The sequence below is a fragment of the Argopecten irradians genome, chromosome 8 (genome assembly GCF_041381155.1).
Source record: "Argopecten irradians isolate NY chromosome 8, Ai_NY, whole genome shotgun sequence".
In the NCBI taxonomy this organism is placed as follows: domain Eukaryota; kingdom Metazoa; phylum Mollusca; class Bivalvia; order Pectinida; family Pectinidae; genus Argopecten; species Argopecten irradians.
This window is the reverse complement of record NC_091141.1, coordinates 40,385,169-40,411,172: the sequence shown is the minus strand read 5'-3', so window position 1 is coordinate 40,411,172 and position 26,004 is coordinate 40,385,169. Positions and strand designations below refer to the sequence as shown.

The 26,004-nt window shown below is 34.8% G+C and overlaps 2 protein-coding genes across 5 annotated transcripts in view; one reads left to right on the top strand and one right to left on the bottom strand.

Annotated features, from left to right (window-relative positions):
* Nucleotides 1-12,102: 12,102 nt before the first annotated feature.
* Nucleotides 12,103-14,147, top strand: LOC138330357 (cholecystokinin receptor type A-like). The gene has a single exon (XM_069277935.1). It carries the CDS (start codon nt 12,669-12,671, stop codon nt 13,839-13,841), a length of 1,173 nt encoding a protein of 390 aa, XP_069134036.1. The 5' UTR covers nt 12,103-12,668; the 3' UTR covers nt 13,842-14,147.
* A 2,484-nt stretch (nt 14,148-16,631) lies between these two features.
* The window catches only part of LOC138330355 (uncharacterized), a 77,388-nt gene continuing 68,015 nt past the window's right edge, over nt 16,632-26,004 (bottom strand). For all 4 annotated transcript variants that reach the window (XM_069277925.1, XM_069277924.1, XM_069277928.1 and 1 more), the window contains 4 exons: nt 21,917-22,093; nt 20,843-21,023; nt 19,934-20,098; nt 16,632-19,202 (listed from right to left, as the gene is read on the bottom strand). In XM_069277925.1, coding sequence (XP_069134026.1) covers nt 18,758-19,202; nt 19,934-20,098; nt 20,843-21,023; nt 21,917-22,093 — 968 coding nt within the window. In that variant the 3' untranslated portion in view covers nt 16,632-18,757. The remainder of the gene's footprint in view (nt 19,203-19,933; nt 20,099-20,842; nt 21,024-21,916; nt 22,094-26,004) is intronic.

The window sequence follows — 26,004 nt, the reverse complement described above, 5'->3', positions numbered from 1 at the left end:
ACGGCGGTTACTTAATCGGACATTCGTGCACCATAGACAAAGACAGACTATTGTCGAGATTGTATATATTGATTTTTGTTTTTTGTCTCCTTTTCTGTGTATTCATAAACGCAGTATTCTATTTCCTGATAGGAAGAAGGATAATTCTGCAGACAAAACGTGGTCCTCGAACAATGACATATAGGTATAACAACCATATACGAGAAGTTTCATCTGACGGCGGAACAGCGAACACAGATGCTGACCAGGAAAAGGATAACATTCTGCGTATGTCAAAAGTTCCCGAAATTCCCCACAAGGAGCACAATAACACTGATAAAGCTAAATCTCTAAAGGGAAAGGCATTGTATGAAAAAAGCGTACAGATTTCTATAATGTTTCTAGTGTGTTCACTCCTGTCATGCGCATCGTTTGTTCCTCTCCTCGTCTTCCGGTGCATTGACATGTATAACAGGAGATATCGACGGAACATATTTGATTCTCTTGGCCCGATGGCAGCCATCCTAAACCGTTGCCACGTCATCAATCACGTGATCAATCCTATCGTGTACTGCTTACTTAACAGTAATTTCAGAAAGGAATGTATTTCTCTTTTTAAATGTAAACATCGGCCTCCTTAGATACTGTGCGGGACCTCTTTCTTATAAAACGAAAAGGGTATACATTGAAAAACTAAATTTGGACGAGTTTACGTCTGCTTGAGCAACATTTTTACAAAATAAACCAACACCAAATATTCTCTTATTTTTAAGGAATACTTACCTAAGGTTTCCAGGTGTGTTCTTGATTTAAAATTACGTATTCTTTATGGATTATGTGTCTACACAATAAATTAATATCTGTTTTATTCAATTCGATCTTAGACTTATCCCTGTAACAGGATTCTTTGGATAATTTGCTTACTACTTTACCTCTACAAAGAAAGAAATGTGTGATTTTATCAATATGGAGAAAACATGGTCAGTGTTTTGAAAAATATAAGCTGTATTTTGGCAAGTGTTAAGGACTTTTTCTGTCTAACCCAAGCCAAAAATACAGCTTCTGTTTCAAGACACTGATCATATTTACTCTTTGTCCTGCAACATTCGTTCAAAACACACATAGTTAAGCTGTTATATGCCAACATTATCAAACAATGTTTCGCCTCGGAATTGGGTCGTCGAATCGGCGCACGTGTAGAAATTCTAAAATATTTTCCGTCAGTGCCGAGTACAGGAGTCATATATGTGGTAAGTGTATTTCCAACAACACCAATGTTGGTTGCAGGATAAATTTTTCATACTTGGTACGTATTGATATACTATCAAGTAATTGATGACAGTATAAGTGAATAATGGCCATTTTCCCTTGTAGTGAGATGACGTTTTCCAAATATCCTATTCATTGCTTTTGCTTTTATTTTTCATTAGATTAAGATTAATGTTTTGCGCATGTGTAATTCCTGACTGTTTTTGTGTTTTGAACTCATTCTATCTTTGTATATATCTAGGAGGTCTTTGTTTTCATACGCCAATGTACAATTGTTTTGTGATTTGTTTTGCATTAAAAATTTATGATCTGGCCTTCATTTAAGGTCACAGGTGTTAATACGTTAAAATCTTTAAACAACTTCATATCAAGAACCAAGAGGTCTAGACACCTGATATTACCTGGTCATTATTTATAGAAATTCTTATGGACTCTCTTGTATCTTAAGCATGCAACATGATTACCAGTTAGCAGGTTAGCGATTCGGGCCCAGTGGGGCCTTGTTTTTTATGCCTTGTGCATGCATGTTAAAATAAAAACATACCTGCAGAAGTCACTTTACAATTACTACTTATTACTAACATTGTAAACATGTGAAATAGAATCGTAGCCCAAAAAATGGTTCATAGTTTGCCGTATGTATACAGACGTTATTATAATGATATTTGGCAGTAGAGCCTCACACACTTACTCCCTCCTTATCACTCACTCCTTCTTTCTCTCACTCACTACTCACTCCCTCACACCATCCTTCCAATCACTCCCACCCTCTCTCTCTCTCTCCACTCACTCACTCCCCACTCACTCACTCTCTCCCTCCCACTCTCTTTCACTTTCAATTCCACTCCAACTCAGTCTCACTCACAATCCCACTCTCACTCCCAGTCCCACTCTCACTCCCAGTCTCACTCCCACTAAATACAGTGTATGTGGGAAGGCAAATAGTAGGTGAAGGGAGCTATACTAACACTTTGGTACTTTTCGCACCAGTGTTTGAATTTAAAAATATTAGTCCATTCAAAACCGTTAGAATATATAATAATTTTTTATCGATCTTGCAAAATATTTAAATCTTTGGAATATATTCATTAGTTCTTATCCTTATATTATTTTCAACCACTTTAATGGAAAGTAGTTAAGTATATTTGACATATTAAGAAATTAATTTGATGTTAAATGATAGAGTACATCATCGAAATTTAGATTTATTTCATTTTATCTTCTGTAAAATACATGGGAGGTTACTCTGATCTATACATGTTATGAGTTTGTTTTACCAGGCAGGTAGACTAATTATCTGATTAACAGTTAATCCCTTACAGTACTTCTACATGGTACTTATCCCTATATCTATCGTCAGGGACGGACACAGTTGAGTATACACATGTAGGATACTAAATATTGCAACAAGAATGGTCTTTTGTAACATGGCAATAAAAGGTAATATTTGTCTACTTTGGTCCTCTTTGCTGTTCGTATCCTTTTATGTAATGGTGTTTATTTTGTATGTCTTGATAAAGGGGCAGATCGCCTCGAAAATTTGACAATTTGATTTGTTGTCCACACGGTTGGAATTACTTCCTTGTCCCATCTTCTCTACTATTGAAATACATACATATTAAAGAGGACTGCGGCATGTTTTTCTATACAACATTATATAACTTATGTGAAAATCTTGAAAAAAATGCCGCCGACTCATCGTGTTTGCTCTGATATTTGTAAAGCATTCGATCGGGTGAGGCACAAGGGACTTGATATTAGAATAACACATTAATGATAGAGATGGAAATCATCTGTTAAAAGTGCATATTTTGGCTTTCCCTAAGGGTCAGTTTTAGTCCAGAAAACAGAAGCTCTACTTATTTTTATAATTGAACTTAAACATGAACATGTTATTGATTAAACGTTAACGATGTTAGCGCCCCATATTGAATATATTCTTAGGGGAATTGCTCCATACAAGCATGGTTAACATAAAAGCGAAATCCAATCCTTATATTTACACTCACACGATTTTTTATTTATATTTTATGCAATAAAATTGTCATTGGAAAGTGACTTAATTTTTCAATATCGGTCAAAAGTGGGAGGAGCTTACTTAATTGAACAGCGAATGATGACTCTTCACGTAATGTAGAATTATTCATCCGCGACGACAAAAAAGTTCAATATTTTATTGTAAAATAAACATGACAAAGTAAATTTCAGAGAAAATTGTATCTCATCAGATCAGAACTTTAAATATATATTTAATTTTGTTAATATATAGCGTAATAATATAAAGAATTTGTACTCTGCCACATGTGTGAAATCGGTGACCGTTTTGGGCAGCGAGTCGAAGCTGACGCACGCTTATATACTGGAGTTTGCCGAAGTTGTCAAAACACCGGTATTCAAGTAGCTAAAGTTAAACGTGTTTGAGTTTGTCGTCTGACTTGACGATATTATATCCTTGGGAGCCATGTTATGATTATATAATCTACGCTTAGATCCATCGCCATCTACACACGGAACAATTTCACTTGTGTTCGATGGATACAATATTAATGTAGGTGTATTTGTGGTGATGCGTAACTGTCAACACGTGGATTACTAGCGCTGCATGTTTTATGATACACATGATTAAATTCTCAAAGAACAAAGACAAGAGGATTTGTTGATAACTGACCCCTGTTAAAAGTTCAAATGTTGGCTTTCCCCAAGGGTCAGTTTTAGGTCCATGTATATAAACGACATCTGATGATATTTTTAAAGTTTGTTCAAATTCTCAGATCCCTGTGCCAAAAAATAACAAGTAACGTATTTGGCATTAGTCTGTCATTACTAACAATCTGACACCTAACAACGCAAAAATTCTATCCTAGATCTAGGTTATGGGTACCACCATCACAGGGATTAGGACCTATATTATACAAATGTATGGTCCGGGTGCGCCGGTTCGTAAACTTTTCATTCAAACGGAAAGTACTGACTGCAGTTACCTGTATTCCAACATGGAACCGACGGGTACAAAAAGTACGAGGAAATCGATACCGTCTGTTCAAAGGATATCTACGGGTATTTTTCTGGCATGGCCGCCGTAGATCGTGTCTTCTAACAATGTTAGCAATCTTAAAAGCGTAAGTGGAATCAAGCATGTAAAATTACGCATGATTAGGGTAACTTATTTATATATTTAACATGTACGGACAATTTATTGTAATATTTCTTCAACGGGTACACTTCACCACAGTGGCGAAGAAAGATGAAACGTAATGGAGGGGAGGAAAGGTCCTCAATATTTCTTAACACCCCCCCCCCTCCTTCGCGGCGGCACCCACTGGAGATAATTAATATACTTTTTTCATATGTTATTACATATAATCATTGTACACATCTACAGACAGTATCGTCGCTAACAGGCAATTAATGAATACGCAAATTAGCTTGCAAGTTTGGGGGGTCCGGGGTATCTTCTGAAAAAAATATTACGATTAAGAATGACTGAGATGAGTTTTACGATGTATTTTGCTGATGTTGCGAGCGCCGAAGGCGTGATATTTTGGTGTTTGGGGGGTTCGGGGTCTCCCCGGGAAAAATGTACGATTTAGAATGGCTGAGATGAGATTTACGATGTATTTTGATGATTTTGCGAGCGGCGAAGGCGTGATATTTTGTGTGGGGGGGTGTCCAGGGTCTCTTCGGGTAAAAATGTACGATTTAGAATGGCAGAGATGAGTTTTACGATGCATTTTGTTGAATTTTGGTGTTTGGGGGGTTTTGGTGTTTGGGGGGTCCGTGTGTCTCCACCGGGAAAGTTTTACGATTTAGAATGGCTGAGATGAGTTTTACGATGCATTTTGTTGAATTTGCGAGCGCTGGAGGCGTGCGATTTTGTTGTTTGGGGGGTCGGGGTCTTCCCCGAGACAAAATATTACGATTTGGAATGGCCGAGATGAGTTTTACAATGTCTATTGATGAATTTAAAGCGTTCTTAACACGGTAATTTTTCGATTTAAAGTTACCTGTATAAGAAATTATAATTGTGAGTGTCTTCAAACCATGCAACCAAGCTCGATCTGAACATACCGGATTCACACCATCGGCACATTGTTGTGTAACTCAAAATAATAATGAATTGATTGTCTTGCTATGACATATAAACAAATTAATATTTTTAGAAGCATTTTGTTTGAAATAGTATAATCCCTTGATGGACATTTTTAGTCTAGTTCGTGTGTATTGAATTTTCATTATTAAAGGTTCGAACATTCGAACGTTATAGGAAAATTTTCTAAAATGAAGTACAAAAATGTGTAGGAGGACCCTTTTTTCTTTCAAATGTCCTTTTTTAGAACATTTCACTCGGCGAAAATGGGGGGCAAAAAGACATGTTTGCCTCCTGCCCCCCGCTTCCGACGCCCCTGCACCATTTTGAGATACGTTGATACTGCAGTACCCTAATCCGGTCCCCCTATGATCATGTTCAGTGCTAACTCAATCTGAAATTCAAAAATGAACTCGTCCAGCCTTTGATATAGAAGGGTTTAATTGCATTTTAAGGGAAGAATGGGTTAATGCTTTGTCAATTGTTTACACAACCGCATGCATGCTTGCTCTTTCAAATCTCACAAGTTTACATATTACGTAATGTTCAATGTATACTTCCAGCCGTCAATGAATCTGGACCGGGCTATATAAAGATGTTGACCTTTCCAATTTGAATGGCGATGGTAAGGTCAGAGGTCAAATCCTCAAACTTTACTTTCTACGTTACATCGTGTATCATTTGAAATAACAAATGGCCATTAATGCCACGCTTAAATAACAAGCCGATTTGGACTTAAATGTCTGCAAATTACAGTAACTCAGCATAAAATTGAGACGACTAATGTGATAATTTGTTTACAGTTGTAAAATCGGTTACAATTTTACGCGGCATACATTTCTCATTGTCATGTACGGGTGTTTGAGTAAATCGATTTTGCATGTCGCCTACAAATAGATAAGAGACATTATACAATTTGCAGAGATTAAGCACGAAAGCCGCAGGAAACATAATTTTAATGTCGACCACCTTGCTGCATATATTAGTATTTATAGAAAGAATTTTTGGAAAATTCTAAACAATTCTTGGACCGATAAATGTCAGTCCTTCCTGGTATAAAGTGCAGTAAATCAAAAATCGGAGTAAGAATCGGCATTTAAACTATTTTAATGCAATCGAAACTTCAAGTTCTTTTTCCATTAACACAGGGACATGAATTAGTTACAGAATATATTTGAACCCACCAGAGTGTCCATACCAACAGACCATTTTAGACGTTTCAGAGGTCTATATAAAAAATAACTAAAATCGTATTCTATAAGATTCGATATATTGAGAAGGGTGGAAAGCTCCTAGAGAGAAAGAATCCTACCCCACCTACGTTTTGGCTGCTAAAAACAAATCATATTTCTAGTAAGTCTTCACAATAACGATTACTACCGTTGGAAAGAGCGATACTTTTCCTCTCAAAATCATCCTACACAACTATACAAAGTGCAGTCACTTAGACGATAGCAACTAACTATATTGGAGCAACCATCATTTCCATTTAGACGAATTTTACTATTTTATATAGACCCCTAAGGCCTCTTAAACGGCTGTATATTCTCGTTTACGGAATGTTATTTAAGATCCATATTTATACTGCTGCATTATCTGTTTGACATGGACGCAAAATTCATATAATCAATCTGAAACAACCCAGCAAAAATAAAAAGTGAACTATATTTTCGATGAACAAAAATGGAGAACAACATTACTTGATAATCCAACCTTCATGATAATATCAATATGTTTATGATGATACGTTTTAGAGAAACTATCGACAAGTGTAGTTTTAAAATATTCATTAGAGAAATTGACGGTTCGCTGCTGTAAATACATCGTCCAGGTACCACACTTTGTATTTCGTATTCAATTCAATTCAATTTTTTTATTAACTAAGTAGGCCAATTGGCCTTTCGGTTATAAACAAGCATGTACGTACATTTAAACAAAATCTTAAACTCTAAAGAATACATTTGACAAAATACTAAAGCGGTACTGTATTTTCAAAAAGTTTTGATAAGTATCAAATACAAACAATTTACACAGAATAACCATATACATTATATAATTTTTGAATTAAATACTGCACCTAGATTTACAAAATGAAGTCATATGTATTAAAATTACACACGTGCAAGTGTCAAAAAAGGAACAAGCGGACGAACGGACAGATTGAAGGACACGAAAATATCGGCTAGAGAGAAGCACTTTGAAGACAAAACATTACAGTAATAATGTAATTACACAATTCTACGTTTATGGGCTTCTACTATAAATCTTCCCAACAATTTCAATTCTTTCTGACTCTTAGAGTTCAATAATTCCGTAACTTTGTGTACTAATGGCTTGTGCCAATAATATTACTTTATATATTTCATCCTAATATCAGAATAATAGTGGCAGACAAGAAGAAAATGATATTCGTCTGCAACATCAAATGAATTACAATATGGACAATATCTGTAACATCTTTATGCATTCCTGTATTTTCCGGATTCTACAGTTAAATTGTGCGCAGACAGACGAAATTTCGTAATCATAATTCTTCGTTGATTTGTATTGTGTATGCTGCGACTTGCATTGGCTATGAAATTGAATAAGTGCACGTGCGTTTGCGAGCACGAGGCGTGGCTATGCATTGTCCATACTGGCGATCCGTCAATGACGTCAGTGGCAATATGCACTCAAAAACATCTATTGGTTCTTGTAACTATTTTAGAATATGTGATGCAATTTATAGTTTTAAGAAACGCCTGATATAATTTTATATTGCAGGTTGTTAAGTGCGGTATTCTTCAAAACGATAGAAAAGGATTGTTACTGGTTGTAAAGTACAAAAAATGACGCTTTTCCAATGCATTATTTGTGTTCAGTGTGGATCTTTACGATGTGGCGTGCCTTTAAGTGGGAGTGTTGATGTGTACTTTTTCTGCCATTAGATATTCTGGGACTGGCAATCAGTAAACATATCATTCAATCTGATTAAAACCAACTCTTCAATACGCTCACGCTTCATTGCGTAAGCGTATCGAAGAGCTGGTTTTAATCAGATTGACATATCATTGAGAACGAATGGTTGGTAAATCAGTCTCTTCATTCAAAAAAAAAAAAAAAAAAAAAAAAATATTAATAATATCTTGTTGATTGCGTGGTGGTATGCGTATTTCGAACACGGCAGGTGACTCCTGTTATGCAAATCAGATGTCAACCTATTTTATATATATTTGTTTGTATGTTGACATCTTTTCATACTATATTAAAATATGCAATGTTTAATGGTTGAACAGGCTTACTGTAGGGACCTCGTTAAGTCGCATATCAGCAACTCGATGGGAAAGAGTATGTATGCAAACATTATTTACAAAAACTTCATCAATATTGATATACACATGCTCAGTGTACTTGTCATTTTACCTAGGAAGAAATAAAAAAAAAAACTTCTAATACGTCCAACTTTGATCCTGTATAGATGCATAACAACTCGAGTTTCTGTCGATCTGGGTCGTTTCAAAACAAGTGAAATATTCAGATACATGCATGGCAAATTGCATCAATGTTTTAATGTGGATGAATGGACAGAAAGGTTTTAGAAGTATTTCAGACTTAATTTATCCGGCTCCGTCACCAGACTTATGAGCAAGTTTAGATGGCAAATACATGTCATATGTACTAAAATGGTGTTAGGGTCAAAAGAAACTCGGGCAAAACAACACTAGGGATTCATTTACGCCTCAAAAGGTATACAATAAGGAAATAAGACATCTTCGATAATCTAGGGGTTACTATCACTGTATGTTATATCCACCCCTGGACTATCTCATAGTAACAGTGAAGGTAACTCAGGAGAAAAACACTGACCAATCACAGGCCAGCAGAAACTCCATTCGAAGATTACAGAAACGTCCAATTTCAAAGCCACAAATTCAACCACAATGCAGTGTTATTCAATTCTTCTGATGTACATTTAGGGACTAACTACACTTCTTATCCGTTGTCGCAGACAGAACCTTCAGTGTTACTATAAGATAGTCCAGGAATATCCTCGATACTCCAGGGGTTACATTCACTTACGATCTCTACACCTAGTGTAAGATCGTAAGTGATCGGAACCCCTGAAGTATCAAGGATGGTCCAGGAGTAGATATTACGACAGTAAAAGTCACCACTCGAATGTCGAGAAATAACCCAGCTATCATTCTATAGTAACCGTACGTTTATAAAATACGAGAAAATAGATTTTCAATGTTAATTTGATTTCGATTTACACCTTTATTTATATACGATTGTAAGTATAGTATACGGTATGCGTCATGGCTAACAATAGGCCCTAACACCGTCGACAAGTACTGTTTATTCGCGAAGGTTATATTCGTAAACTATCTGTAGCATTTGAAAGGATTATTCTAAAACGATAAATGTTGCGAAGTATTGAATTTCGCGAATACGGAATGAATCCGCCAGTATTACAAGTAGCAACTATACAGTACTTTGTTCAGCTGCTTGTAAAATTTGCCAAAATATTCATGATTCATCCTAACTTCGGATCCAGTTTGTGCTTGTCACCTACCTGTGTTATTGGATTTGACGAGGATATGTAAATATTTTATATCTTCCCAAACAACGGCTATATCAAAATATTGAAACGTGCCATACAAAGTAATCATGCATAAACATTACGCGAGTATTGACTAACGAAGACAATAGATAATTATCACAACAAAATATGTTTTTAATCCAGGAAAATGAAAATACAATCATACCTGATGACTCAGTGTAGTGATACTGTTATGTCACATGAACCGTCCTGAATCTAATCAATGATTTAAATATTTTATCTCGGGAAACATCGACACACGATCGCAAAAAGTCTCTATTGTTCTAACACAGCTGGTGAATAAAACATCAACACATTTATCATTTCTATTGAAATCAAAAGGTTATATAGCTGTTTTTATTGCCGTTTGATATTTCATTTTAACGCCTGATTTGTCATTCTCTATACCCCAGAGGTTACTTTCACTGTAGTTACATGTATATCCACCCCTGGAAATCGCATAGTAAACCTGAATGAAGCGTACATGCAGGAGAAAAAAAACCTAACCAATTACAGTATTTTTCAGATGAGCACACCAAACTTCACAGCAACACAGTCAAGCACAGTGAACCGTTATTCAAATCTTTTGATGAATATCAAAGGACCAAACTACCTGCTCACCTAGTGTCAAACACAGAGCCTTCACTTTTTCTTTGGGATAATCCAGAGGTGACTATGACGACAGTGTTATATTTTAGTTCAATGGCAAAAAAAAAAAAAAAAAAAAAAAATTGTCTGCGACTACAAGTGAGACAGGTAGTATGGAATTGAATAACGGCGCAATGTAGTTGACAGTGTGACTTTGAAGTTGGGCATGGCTCTCATCTGTAATCTTTTAAAGGAGATACATGTTTATGTGGATACAACGAAAGTGATAATAACCGCTGGGGTATCGAGGATGCTGATTTGTATACAAATGTACCAATAATCCTCTTCTTCTATACCGATCTTCACTCTATCATCCCATTCATGTTACACGTACACGTACCATCTTACGAAGTAAAACATTGTATAGCCCACAGGGGCCTGAGATTTAGGCACAGCTTATATCAATTTGGACCCATCGGAGTGACCATTTTTGTGTCGCCTGCATCGCAAGGGCGACACTTAGGTATCACTATGTCGGCGTCGGTGTCGGCTTCGGCGTCCGGGAAATGGTTTCCGTTCGATAACTTAAGTATTCATTGTCCAATTTCGACCAAATTTTGTTAATTGTTTTTTAATGAGATCTCGAATGAGTTCAATAATGGTCAAAATCCGTCAATATTTGCAAGAGTTACGGGACCTTAAAATTGTCAAAACATGGTTTCCGCTCAATAACTTTAGCATTTATTGTCCGATTTCAACCAAATTTGCTATATTGCTTTATATCAATGAGATCCTAGATGGGTTCGATACTGCTCAAAATCAATCAATATTTGCAAGAGTCACGGGACTTTATAACTTCACCTAATTATTAACAATATTCTCAAATGTAAATAACTAATTTTCGTGATGCTGTGCAGGCGACATTTCCACTTCCGTGGAATACTTGTTATTTGTTTTAGAGGTCTGAATAAAAGAGTCGGTACAATTCGTACTCTACACATTTACCAATATTTTATCTACATCTCTAAAACGTCAAAACTTATTTATGTGCATTCTGGTTTGTCTCAATTGATAAAAACTATACACGTAATTAGTTATCAGACCCCTGTGCCCAACATCGTTTGCCAAGGGTATTCAGTTCGAAACTAAGAAAGTACATGTATTGTACTGAATACCCTTAGCTACATCACATAGCGAAGTTTCCTATGGAATATCCGACATACTGGACAATTACAGGAAACTAACTAGGGGTTTCGGATTGGTGTTTCCAAGAAGTGTGGCGTTACGTTTTATGACGCTACACGCGTCTACGGAAACCGATGTGCTCACGTCTATAAAATAGATAGATTAATAATTAAAAAAATATTCATTTAATTGCAAATCGTGTTGCTGATACGAGATAAGAGTCAATCGTAAATCATTCTTGTTAATAAAAGTTGTTTACATTTAACATTAACGGTACCCACGTGTGTTTCACTATCATTATGAGAAGCAAATTGAAGGGTTTTCCGAATTGTGTAACGTATTCTATGCTCATGCATGTTTTAAAAAAAACGTGGGTTTGGCCATTGAGTTTGACAACCTGATAAGATAACGGACGTGTTCGGTCTCGATTAATGATGCGTTTGTATCTCGCAATACGCTGTGGATCTGGCCAACGATTTTTTAAACGGCAGATATATTAACTGTGATCGGAGATGTCGCACCAGGTTGCATTTTAGCGTTAATCGACGTACATGTGTATGATTTTATCCCAAGTTGTGCTTGATATATTGTGCTCCGTATCGAATGACAAACGGATTAACTTGGTCAATTATACACTGTCGTAAATACGTAAAGGCTTGGTGCATTTAAAATCGAGTGTCATTACGCGCTGTCGCTTGTGACCCAGACAAAAGCATATACATCCGGTTTGGTTTAAAGCAGCCACCTTAGAGAGCGTAACATGATTATTTGTTCTGCGTTGACACAATCTATCGTAGCAAGCATTCTAGGTTTGTTCAACAGTGTACATCAGTAACTTTATGGAAATTAATGGATTTGTTCGCATCTTTTACTACCAAAATGCACAAGGATGTTTAAAACTTCAAGGCAATGTATATCAGTGATATTATGGAATTTTAGTGGGCGCATTGAATCTTCGAAGACCAAAAATTCACAAAGATGTCTCCAACATTGATTGCATTTAATACCAGTGATTTTATGCTAATGAATTATTCGAATACTTCAGAACACACTCTACAGGAATTAGAATGGGAGATTTTTGTTGAACAAGGAATACCAGTGACTGTGTTTTTATGTGTCATGAGTGTTGTTGGCACGCTTGGGAACGCTCTAGTTATCTTGACAGTTGGCCGGTGCGGAAGATGGCTAAATTACAAAATCCTCATACAATACCTGTCTGTCAATGACCTATTCAGCTGTGCCTTCAGTATACCGGGATACATCGTCCTTACACGATTCCCATACACTTTAAGATCCGACGCCTTTTGCAAAAGCGCTACAATGTTCCACATATTTGTTGGCGCTTACTCGGTGGACCTTCTTTGCTTCATTGCATTGGAACGCTTCCGAAAAACTTGTCGACCATTCAAACCACAGTTTACTGTAAAATACACAAAAATCGTGATTGCGTGTTTGGCTGTGTTTAACCTCGCTTTAGCGTCGTTTGGATTATTTACTTTTAGTGCTCAACCGATACCGGTACATGTAGGTAACTTAATAGGAATCAGATGTATGATACTCAAAGAAAGCATCTTCGCTAAAGTCTTTAGTAAGACATTAAGTTTACTTCTCCTTCTTAAGATTGTGGTATGTACAATATTATACATCATCATAGGCAACCGAATCTTAAAACACAGAAAACAAAGACCGAGGACGGCGTCTTTTCGCTTCCAAAGTTCCAGGAATTCGAAACAAAATAGCAATGAAGAAAGTTACAAGGATTTTAAGAGCGAAACCGTAAACGGTGCGCAAAGAATGTCAGCAAAAAGCGTGACTAGTTTCGAACTTAGCATTTCTTCAAGAAATGGCGACTCAACTCGACATAAAAATGCTTTAAAAGGGAAAGCTTTGTTCACCAAGAGTGCTCGTATTTCTTTCATGTTCCTCATGTGCACGTGCTTGTCTTTCATATCCTTCGTTCCAGTTCTAATAATCAGATGTGTCGAGAGTTTTGATTGGCAGCTGAGAAAAGACATGTTCGAGTATCTTGGACCAATGGCAGCGATTCTCTACAGATTCCACGTGCTAAATCATGTGATCAATCCCATTGTTTATTGTTTAACTAATGCCAGTTTTAGGCGAGACTGTACGAGCATCTTCAAATGTCAGTAAATAAGTATTATTTGATGTTCAATCGATTGTTAGATATGTATATCTGACGAAGCTTTTATATAAAGTAAATTATACTAAATTTTATGGCATATCCATTATTCTTGCAGTGTATATATTTAAACACCTTTTTGTGCATATCTATTACTATTTACTGAATAAATAATTTCAAAGCCTTGAATTCTGATGCTTAGTGGACTAAATGTTTTATAATTGATAAAAAAATGTTTTTATGTGAAATTGTGGAAAACATGCAAATTAAAATTATGGTATTAACATGTACCAATGAAGTGAAAACCTGCTTTAGCTTCATGTTCAAACCACAACATGCTTAGTTAAGATTTAAAATTATTCATGATTCATGAGGTATGTGTTACTTTTTTCTTGAGTTTCTCTTGAGTTTCATTTTTCAACTTAAGCCGACTATACCTTTCCGAAAATTTTTGATTTTTGATTTTTAGAATGAAATTGATAATTTTGTAGAGTCACAAAAGTTATTAGCTTACAAATATCACACTTTTCATCACATTCATTACACAATTTAATTAGAAAAAAATCATAACGTGAATTGCGTGTCTGGCCGTCGCGCGCCAGACGGCAAAATAGCAAAATGAACCTTCATAGTTAACATGTATTGATAACACAGAAAATCGTTGTTTGGCGTTGTAACCTCATCTTAGTCCGTCGATATCAATTTGTTATGTTATCATTGTTTTTTTTAGATTTTTTGCCCAGAAAGTTAGTGGTCCTTTAACGTGATGCAATGAATTTCACTATTTCTAAAAGTATCCCATGATATAGAATAACCAATAGAAAATACAAAAAGACAAAATAATACTAGTAAAGTCGAAATCGATAAATCATTCGGTGAGCGGCATTTAGCAAGGTTTACCCTTGATAGTCAAAAGTACGGACACTGTGAAAAAGGCGGAGATGTTAGGAAAAAATCTTCCGGTTTAAAGTAATTACCTATATTTCACCCTATTGAACCCCGCCCCACTTGCCTCAGGAGCCAATATTTATACAAACTATTCCCCCCTTCCTAAAAGGATGTTTCTGGACATATTTGGTGACAATCCATTCACATTAAATATGACCTGTAGCGATCTAAGTAAAATGTTGACGTGCGACGGACGGACGGACGGACGGACGCCTTACTATGACATCAGCCCTTCGGTTCAGAACATCCTTAATGGCTGCTATGGAAAATCGAACTCCTGTTGTCGGAAAATGTGCCACCATGGATTTCCAAATCACCTTTCAGGATATCTGTGTATCATTTTTGTTGAAACGGGGCTACCATCTTATATCTATTTAGCGCCAACACTTTGTCTAGTTTGTGTAGGATGAATTTGAAAGAAAACAATATATTGCTCTTTTCAACGATAGGAATTGTTTTTGCGAAGACTCACTAGAAAAATGATTTTTTTTTCAGCCACTAAAACTAAGTAGAGTAGGTTTTTTTTGTCTTGACGAACTTTCCATCCTTTTCTTCTATAGTTACAAGAGGAATACGAATTTCACCGATTTTTTATCCAGACCCCTAAATCGTCTAAAATAGTCCATTCGCACTCTTCTCATTCCAAATGGATATATATTAAGTGTAATTAATTCTCAAATACCTGTGGGTTCGACTATAGACAGAGATGTACGTGAATAAATTGCAGTGTACCTCCGAAACTGCGTTTTTCGACTTGGTACATTTCCTTTACATTTAACTTTATAAAGTTCACATGTAGCTATCGTTATTCTCGTTTTCTGTGCCATTTTTGAGCTTAGTCCGAATTTGAAAACGACCACTTAAAATATTTGATACGACAGCCTGAGCTAAAACATTATCCTGCGAGAACCCGTGCACGCGTGACCGACTTTTAAAGGTTCCCATAGCAATATACCCGCAGGCCATTGCAAGCAAGTATAATTGTACAAAACCAATCAACGGGTGCCCGGTGCACGTGGAAGCCAAAAAATGTCTTCGACTTACATGATAACAAGGACAGCTTAACAGGTAATATACTGAGTTTCTACATTAATGCATTCTAATCGTCTTTTGAACGTGGTCGTATTTTTTTCATTTTCAATTCTCGACTTTCATATGTTACACGTGCACCACTTCAAGTTCCGTTGGTAAGCCAAGACGATGTATTTTTCTCTCTGTATATTTATTTTTCGGTTTGTGTCGTAAAACTTTTCTATCAAGTGCAGATACGATGAAGATGGAGGACAGTGCATGCCAATAATATTTTTGACCAGTTCTAGATTTATTTCCGAGTCAAATGAATCGAGTCTCAGGAACTTGACGTGTCATTTTCAGAGAAATTCTGACAATGCAGTGTACACATGTGTACAGGTAAAACGAAACTGGCCAATGGTAATCTTTGGTGGACATTTCAGCTTGTCTGCTGCAGGAGTTTGTAAACGTCAGTTTTAAAATTGTCTACACTTCACATTTGAGTCGCTAGGTGTTTTCTGTGAATTGCAATAAAACACGGTTATAATGAACGTTTTGGGACTACCTGATTCACTTCGTTATAAACATAGTTCATTACACACATATTACAGACATCTTAAAGGAACATTGACATGAAATGAAAATCAATATGTTATGAACTAGTTGTACTGTATTTATGACTTCAAGCTCATGTAAACAAGGAAACATCACAGAACTCTTGAATGCCTTAAAGATAAATAAATAGATAAATAAATAAATAGATAAATAAATATATAAAGATAAAAAATAAATAAATAAATAAATAAATAAACAAATAAACAGTGTAATCACAAATAAACAAATTTTCATTTAAGAATTTTATTCTTTACATATATTTTTTATATTCCAACAATTTCATTCAACATACAAATAATTTATACAAGACAGAAACATCATCTACTACATCCTAAAACAAAATGTGAAGATAGTTTGAATTCTTTATTTCTGTTTTAACTCATTCACCCCTGTAATTCCAAAATGGACTATTCCATCATTTGAACTAGAAGAGTCTAAATGCATCTTCAGGGGTAAATGGGTTAATTAACTTAATGAATACTAGTATTTTAAGTTTTTGAAATAATCCATGATATAAGTAAAATTAATTGAAAAAGAAAATTTGAAAAAAAACAACTTGAGAACTTTGTTCATTTGCCAAGCTTTATGTTTGTGCAGTTTAAAAAAAATGTGTATTTTTGGAATTCCATGATGTTAAAAAAGTAACACATACTGTAGTTATGGATTTCTTATCAATATTGAATATCTGAAAAGATAAGCAACTTTCATGCAGTCATGAATTAAAAACTCACAAGACTAATTAAAATCACTTACTGGATGTCATAATAGTTAAATTAAAGCATGAATATTTTACATAAGGATATCATATAGGTTTTGGAAGCACCAAATGAAAAATGAAGAAAAACCATCTCTACATTTAAATTTGTCAACATGCATCATAGTCAATAAGTGGATTTCTGTTAAGGTTATAATTAACTCATTCCCCCCTGAAGATGAATTTGAACTGTACTAATTCAAAGGCTAGAACAGTTCATTATAAATTTTTAGGGATAAATGATTAATATATCTCTCAAGTTTTGTTTTATATGTCTATCTAGTAAATGTTACACAAACTACCTGCATTGTATTTCAAGTGTGGATTTCTGATATCCTGCAATATTGCCATCACAATATTAGAAATAACAATAGGTGAAGTCATGTTGGTGATAAATCAGTAATTAACTAAAAAGGAAATAATCACATGATGTTATACATTGGATTTCATGACTTTAACTCGAATCACCCTTAACACACATGTAGACTCTTCTAAATCAAAGACTAGACCAGTCCATTATGAAAATTTAGGAATGAATGAGTTAAAATTACATATCAGAGAGAAGATAAACTATTTCTGTTAAAAGGAGATTAATCAAATAGATTCTTGAAATATAACTGTTTTTTAGCATGGGTATAATTTTTATTTTATTTCAAGCAATGCTAGAAAGAAACAAATTGGTCAACAAAATTGAATATATTTAAACTCCAATTTAATTTTTTGAAATTTTTTATTTTAATTTAATCTTTTACAGACAGTTTTAGAAATCAAATATGATGAATACTTCATTTTTCTAAGAAATTCTTCCTTTAGCTTTCTTAATGATATATTTGACTCATATTTGACTAGCATACTGGAGGTTTATAGACATTGTTGCTGTAGTACCACCAGAGTTGTCTCCCTTATTTAGCTTAGCTCTCCATTAAAGAATAATACATGTAAAAAATTGTGCTTGGATTGAGACACATACTTTCTTTGTTAAAATTATTCTCAAGAATGTTGTTTATGCATGCAGATTAAAGTTACAGAATTTTGTTTGTTGAATGTTTACATTGTGTGCAAAATGGTAATAAAACAATTTCATAATATAAGGGAATATCACAGTTTCAATGTAACGTCCAGGGGATTACTTGAAGTTTCGGTAGCATTACATGTCGTTTAAAACTTCCAAATTTTATTCCCGATAGATTTGAGAGATGTTTATTTTTTTTTATTTTTACACAAATTGAATTTGTAAAAATTTGAGAAGATAATGAAAATTGAAAAGGCCAATGGTAATGAACTCAATGAATTGTTCATATACTTTGTTTCAGAGAATTTTTTTTGCCATATCACCCCTCTGACTTCCAGTCAATTGTATAATTTTGAGTCCCCACCCCATAAGGATGGTAAATGTAGAAATCTACCAGTCTTTTTAAAATTCTGACAAGTGTTTAATAGTTAAGAAGTCAGTTGTTGACAGATGGATGCTGGGCACCGAACTCGACTGTATATATTGCCTAAACTCAAGAAGAAAAAAATGTTAACATGTAAAGCTAACAAGGCTTGAAGCAATGTCCTCCTGGTGATTATGAATTTAATTTAAAGTGTAAAGTATTGTCATCTTAAATCATTACCAGCATTATTTGAATAACAAGTTTTAACCCAATCAGCAACTTCTGATAGTCGCTCTTTAAATCTCATCTGGAAAAGTCTGAAAATGGAATCTTTTTGAAACACGTCTATTAAAGGTTCATGTTTCCTTGCGAACTCGAGAAGAACTTCCTCGGGTTGAGCCATCATGTTTAATTTGACTAGAGACTCAACTATCGTCCTTGGAAATATGCAAAATGTCTGCAACATTTCTCGATGGAATTTGATGAATTTTTCTCCACCATAACCATTGCCATTATGATACATTAAATCATAGGCATCTAGAAGTCCACTTTCGTTGTCAATTAGCCACAGTTTAGAAGTTTTAATGGATTTACGGAGATTTCGTATATTTTCAGAAATAATGCTCGGCTTCTTTTCCTTATAGGCTGCATCTTGCATGCTGGCAACCCTGTAGAAAATAAATACAAATAGTTACTTTAAAAAACATATCAAAATGGTTTTTAATGTTTCAAATGGGAATGTAAAACAATATTGACAATTTTGTAGATTTGCAAAAGTTATAAGTATATGGTAAATACTATTACACTTATCATCACGGTCTGAATAATTAACCGATTAAAATATGAATTTCATAACGAGTGTCCTTTTATGTTTCCTGTTGTTGTCTCAATTACCATGTGTTAGTTGACTATCACTGTGCCAGATGGCAAAACAGCGAAATGAATCTTCACAGGTAGCATAGATTACATAACCAAACTTGCATTTGTTTGGTGGTGGAACCTCATCAAGGCTTGAAAAATAAAAACTTCTTTAAAGACTTGTTTCATAAAATCTCAAATGAACTGAACAATTAGTTAAGATCCTATACTATACCTAGCAGGTCATCCTTGATACTTCAGGGGTTACTATCACTGAGGTTATATCCACCTCTGGACTATCTCATAGTAAAGTAGATTACAGAGAGAGTGACGCCTATTTTCATAGCGACATAGTTAACCATAGTGTAGTAGCTGTTATACAATTCCTTTGATGTACATCAAAAGATCAAATTACTTATTACTTTTGCCTTCAATTTTACTATGAAAAAGTCCAGAGGTAGATATAACGTCAGTGATAGTAACCCCTGCAGTATCGAGGATGCTAGCTGCTATTAGCCATTTTGTCATTGTGTGACATTACCTGTCGTAATTGCCGGTGAGGTAGTCGAATATAACCATGCCTCCCCACTGGAATAATTGTGACAGTTGGGACGTGGTTAGGTTGGAATTCTTTAAAGATGCTTGGTTTATCACAGATTTTTGCTCATACTTCTTCAGAATTAACTGAGGTATTTTGACTAGAGAGCTGAAAAAGAAATTACACAAAATATATTTTATGGCATGTTTAATTAAAACAATTTAAAAAAAAAAAGAAATAATCACTATCATATCCTTGCACCTCTACAGAATCTAACCGTCGAAATTGATGTGATGGAGTCGAAGATTTACAAAAAAGAAGAAGATTCCAGCTTTGGCAATTGCAATGATTTTCAGCATCTATTTCAGTTTGAGTTATCTCCCTTGGCACATTGGATTTTCAAAATCTTCAAAAAAATATTAGTGATTTGTGAAAAATCTATGCACTGTTAAAACTGAAGGATAAAGGACATCCCCTTTGTGTACACCTGTGACAATATTAAAGAGATATTTTTTATGATTAGAAGGTGGGCAATACAGCATATATTCAAATTGCCTTCATAATCTGTTCTTAAACAATTCTTGCTATTTCTGTTTCCCAGAAACTACTGAAGGGATCACTCTCAAATTTTAAACATACATTTCCCAAGGACCCTAATTATAAAGGAAGATTGAAATGAAAGGAAAAGCAGTGGAAACATTCTTCTTGATCATTTTATGGTTGGTGCCAAGATCCCTCTGGGGATCTCTTTTTGAATTCTAACATTTTCATCAATGCCACATGGTCTAAAAAACACTACACCTGCTTTATCATTATGATAAAGATGGTAAAATTTTTCGTGTTGTTTAGTTTCGTAATGCAGATATCCTCCGTTCTATATATATCAATATGAATATTTAAATATCGACTCACCGAGAACTATCCATATTAGGAATCCACTGAATCAGAGCGACCACTTTGCCGTTTTTCCAGTTGACTTGGCTGTAGTTGGTCGTCAGCCATCTTGCAGATGTCTGATTTGTGATGGACAGAACCACGGCTGGTACATTATCAAGTCCCAGAAGTCGAGACAGATAGAAAGAAAGAACCTCACCTGTGGGACAAATAAGCAGGTAAGTGGCTTATTCATTAAGTTTTATTATTTTCAGCGCTAAGGTAAGTGTGTTGATTGTTTATGTTTTTCGTTGTTTTTTTTTTTTTTTTAATTTTAACATGTTGAGCATGCATCATTTTGTTCACTATGACACAGCTGTAAACAAAATTTCTTTTACATACAATTTACTTTCACGAAATTCGCAATCCAAGTAAAACTCTCAAGAAACACAGTCGATGCATAACAAGGGTCGATTAAACAAATACTTTATATATGACAAAACAGATATACATGTATACATCATCTACAAAATTATATATGGTAAAAGTTCTCCATGAAGTAACACATTTCCAGTCAGTCAATTTTTAAATCCGCAAAAGTTATTCTTTGTGAAATTGTTTTGAAATTGAAATCGCGAAATTAAGTTGCTGCGAAAGAGAGTTGGCTTACAGTATTTTTTTCATCTTATCAGGAATTTTGAAAAAAAAAATTCATGAATATATTTCTAAAAGCTGAACTATTCTTTGTATATCATTTTAAATCTATGACCCCCTGTTACTACTATCTGTGAGTGTAATGAATTGAATTTGTAAAATCAAAATGGTGGTGAGGCTCCTGAATCTAAGAAACCAAGTTTGTTGTACAGACCTTAAAAAATATTGGGGTGCTCCAAACCCTTATCATAAGTAATTTGTCACACCTGGTATCCAATACTTATTGAAAAAAAATTGTCCCAGAATATTAGAGAGATTCTTTGGCATGGGTTCCTTAATTTTAGAAAATACCAATTTTGTGGGGCTCCCAAAACTCATGATCAATGAAATTCAATTAAGCTGCCAGGCTCTCGAAACTCAGAGAAACATTTTTCGTGATCTCAGACTCTTGAAACTTACCGAGTACCATTTTGTTGTGAGGTTCCCGATATCTAGCACACATGTGCGTGCCGTCCTCCAGGGTGACGAAGCCATTTTGAGGCCGACCACATCTATCCCAGGCGGGCGGCTCCAGACTCTCCACTCTCTGGTCTCGCACTGTCGATATATAGTCTAATGTCTCTTGGAATGTGTGACCTGCAGAATAGAAATATTTCAGTTTTGTCAATTTGCTAATATAATCAAAATTCCATATGATAACACTGCAATTTTACAAAATATTCAGGTCTATTTAAATTTTATTTGAATTAATTAACATTTTTTATATATATTCTGGTATATGATTTCAGTGATATAATTCCTTTAAAAGAAAACTGAATTTACCTAATTAAAGTATAAGAAATGTGTAAAAATTACATGTAAATAAATGGGCATGTACTGTTTTTCTGTTTTATTTAATTATTTTAGCTCTTAATCTTTTTTTTATTGTGATACCTAAATTGCAGGGAATAAAAATGTTTAGAATTACTCTATTAAAACTTAGATGTCTGTTGAAAAAATCAGAAAACAAGGGAGATAACTCCTGTAGTCATTATCTCATCATTTTTTGTTGTGTAAGGGGAGGTAACTCATGTTGCCTTGAAGCAATCCATACAATACCACCCATAACTTGACAAGTCTTTTTGATATAGAGATCAGAGAGATTTTTTATTGCTCTCTGAGCTCGATATAACAATGCTTGTGTCACTATCTAACACATTTCCCACAAAATCAATTAGCAAGCAAGCAACACCAATTTATACTGTACGTGTCAATTTAGAGATGTCGGGCTTCACAGGAAAGTTTTTTTGATGTGTCATAATCAAGTGTTCGAGGTGATTTTTCTTTTGAAGTTAAGTAGCCAACAAAGTGCTTTCAAATCAAATCCATCAACGATAAAAAGAAAAAGTCTATCATTTTTTCCTACGCCATTAATAAACGGTCTGGCAAATACCGCTCTAAATTACAACATGAAAATAGGTTCATTAGCGGAGTTTGAAGGTTTTATGAAATCGTTAGGGGATTGTTTTCAGAGTTATGACGGAGTTAATTCGGAGCAGATTTTATTTACATACGTGTGTGGCCTACTATGTAACAGTTATTTATCCAATATGTGCTTTTTATATATCAAAGTTAACTAGAGTTTGCCCCTTATGGAATTAATCAAAATTCTGGGGCTTGTAAGGGAAACAACTTTTAAATTGGCCATTTTGTTTTTTTGGAATGGAAATAAAGTGTCAAAACCAGAATGTTTCTAATGAAAGTCAGTCCTCCTTAGCTGTAAGATTCTACATTTGATAAACACATGTGACAATTATATGGTGTAGTTTTTACACAGAATTAGAAAACACTGATTTTTTGCCCACCATCTGATGATGCTGGGCTATTCAAATTGCTTGTCGTCCATTGGTGGTAGATGGTTCGTACATAAACATTTCTTGTTAGGCCTATTTCTCAAAAAGTACTGAAGGGATCTTAGCATTCATATGGTTCATTCATAGATTCCTCTAGGGCTGTGCATAAGAGGTATTTTATTTTGGGACTGATCCTTTGGTTTCGACACAATTAATGGCTGACGTGCAGCCATCTTGGTTTTTGTTACTGCAATTTCTCAGAATGCTTTCTCAACACCTTTAAATCAGAAGGGGGTTGGCATGGATCAGAAGAAGACTCCAAAGTGGAGGGAGAGGGGAGTGGGTGCTGTTTAAGGATCATTAGGTGATGATGATAATTCTGTAATTAAGGACTATATCTCTCCTGAAGCCATATCAGTACCCTTGTATTATCTCTGCATCACTCTGAACCCTGTCCTGTAGATCACCATATATACAGTATATATCTGTCATCACCATATTGATTGATGCCTATTTCCATCAGAATCTCAGATGGATGATGATCAGTTCATTAGCATGATGGTCTCTGGGTACTGACAAATCCCCAGAAACAACCAACTCATGATGTCATCATTTAGTATTTAACTTTAGATAAAATGGTATTCCTTGTTCTTGAATGCAAAATTTTCAGTTACCGTTTTTGACACAATAAGTGCCCATAGCGCTTAAAAAATTGAAGCAAATAAGGGGGCGCTTGATAGACACAAATTTGGACTAGTTTTTCATGAAATTATTCTACAAAGTAAGCCATAGATTAATTTGCCAAAGAAATTTAATCAGTAAGAAAACAAACTATGTTTTCATATTTTCAGTCTGCATTTAATTCAAATTAAGTGAAATTGCAGCCTGATAAAAAAGGAAAAGGAGCGCTTGTAGGGATTGGCGGGGGGAGGGGGGGACTTTTATTGGGTTTAATACGGTAGTTGTTTTTCTGTAGTTTAAAAGTCGCTGTTACATTTATTTGCCACCCTGTGGATACCTTCAAAATTTTTTCTGATGTTTTTAGCTGATTGGATAATGCAGGAGCTAGGTATAATTTGTTTGCATATTCTGTGTTTCATCTTGACACAATTGACAAAGTTTACATACACTCCGAAACAATCTCATAGCAGTCAAAACAGCGACAAAGATTAAACATTGCAACCTGCACAATTAATGTATTGCTCCGAAACATTAAACTGTACAATTATGATTTTTATTAAAGTTTTTCCAAATGATCTAAGTGCAAGAGCATATCACATTGTTTTAATAATCCAAATAGAGACATCTGTCACCAGTAATTGTACGTGTATAAGTCCTTTTATCACACTGTAAATACTTAGTCTCGACAGAATATTGAATATATTAAAACATTTAATATTTCATCAATATTGAAAAAATTTCCACAAATGCATAGCCATCGAAAAAAGGCAACAGATGTGTATGTATATTAGGTTTGCATGTGCCTGGAATATAAAAACTACAAATAAAATTTATCTCTAGATTTCAAGTCTTGTCTAAATCAAATATTTCAAATAAGGGGAGATAACTCAAGATTTTCATCAAATTTATGAGTGAAGTGCTGTACAAAAACTTGTAGCACCAGTCTAATTAATTAGGAAACAAGAAATAATAACAAATTTAGAAAAAAGTTCTGTTGTTCCCTGTTTTTAGTGAGACTGAAAAATATTTTAAATTTTGGACCTTGTACTATTTATATCTTGAATGACTTTCTATGCGAAGAGAGATAACTTGTAGAAAAATTCTTCAAAAGAAGGAACAATTTTGTTTGATGGCTTAAACACAAAGACGTGTCAGGTTTATGAGGAAGAAAATTAAAGTCATAGTACCCAGAGGAAAACCTCCGACCAGCAGTCAGTACCTGGGAAGTAACAGGCTGATAAAGTGATGAAGGGAAAGAATTTGATGAAAAAACCTTTACAGAATAATTCCCTGCCTGATGGCCAAAGTCAAGATACACACAGACAGCTGTACATTACTTTCTCATTCAGTTCATCAATACCAATTCCATCACAGAATGCTGCAACTTTACAGCTTCTGGCATATGACTATAAGGTTGGGTGGTAGAAGCCACAGATCGAAGAATGCCACCAGGTGGCCATCTCTGGCTGCTGTCCTCCACAAGGGGTCAAATTTGTGTTGGGTGGCATTAATCTACATTAGGGTCGGCCATTTAATTGAGGTGTTGAAACTGAATTGATCAAATGAACATCAGTCTTTGGGGACAGGGGAGAATTCATTATTTATCAGACAATTACCTCGAGACAAATTGGAATTCACAAGAAATCAATGCTCCCCACACCGTTGGAAAGAAACCCAAGGCACTTGTAGACAAATAGTCTTCACTACAGTAAACATGACTGACATAAGTTGTAATCAAATTCTCATGTCTCAGCTTATATAACCAATGCTTTCATGCTCCTTCATCCAAATGTTAAAAAAAATTCTAGGTATTTCAGAGTTTTTCAGAATTTGCAGTTAGTTCACTGCCAGACTTAGGTAGACTAGGGTTCGAACACTAGCCGGGTGTTTTATCCTTAAAGAGTGAAATAATTTAAGATATCAAAATTTTATTTCCAGTCTACGCAATTTTTGCATAAAAATTTGTGTCCAATATTAATGGATGGAAGAATTTATTTACAGTAAAATATATTATAGCGAATTCATTATGTAATG

What these genes read in the sequence shown, in the direction of transcription:
- LOC138330357 (XM_069277935.1), top strand. Translation starts at nt 12,669, where the DNA reads ATGTCTCCAACATTGATTGCATTTAATACCAGTGATTTTATGCTAATG.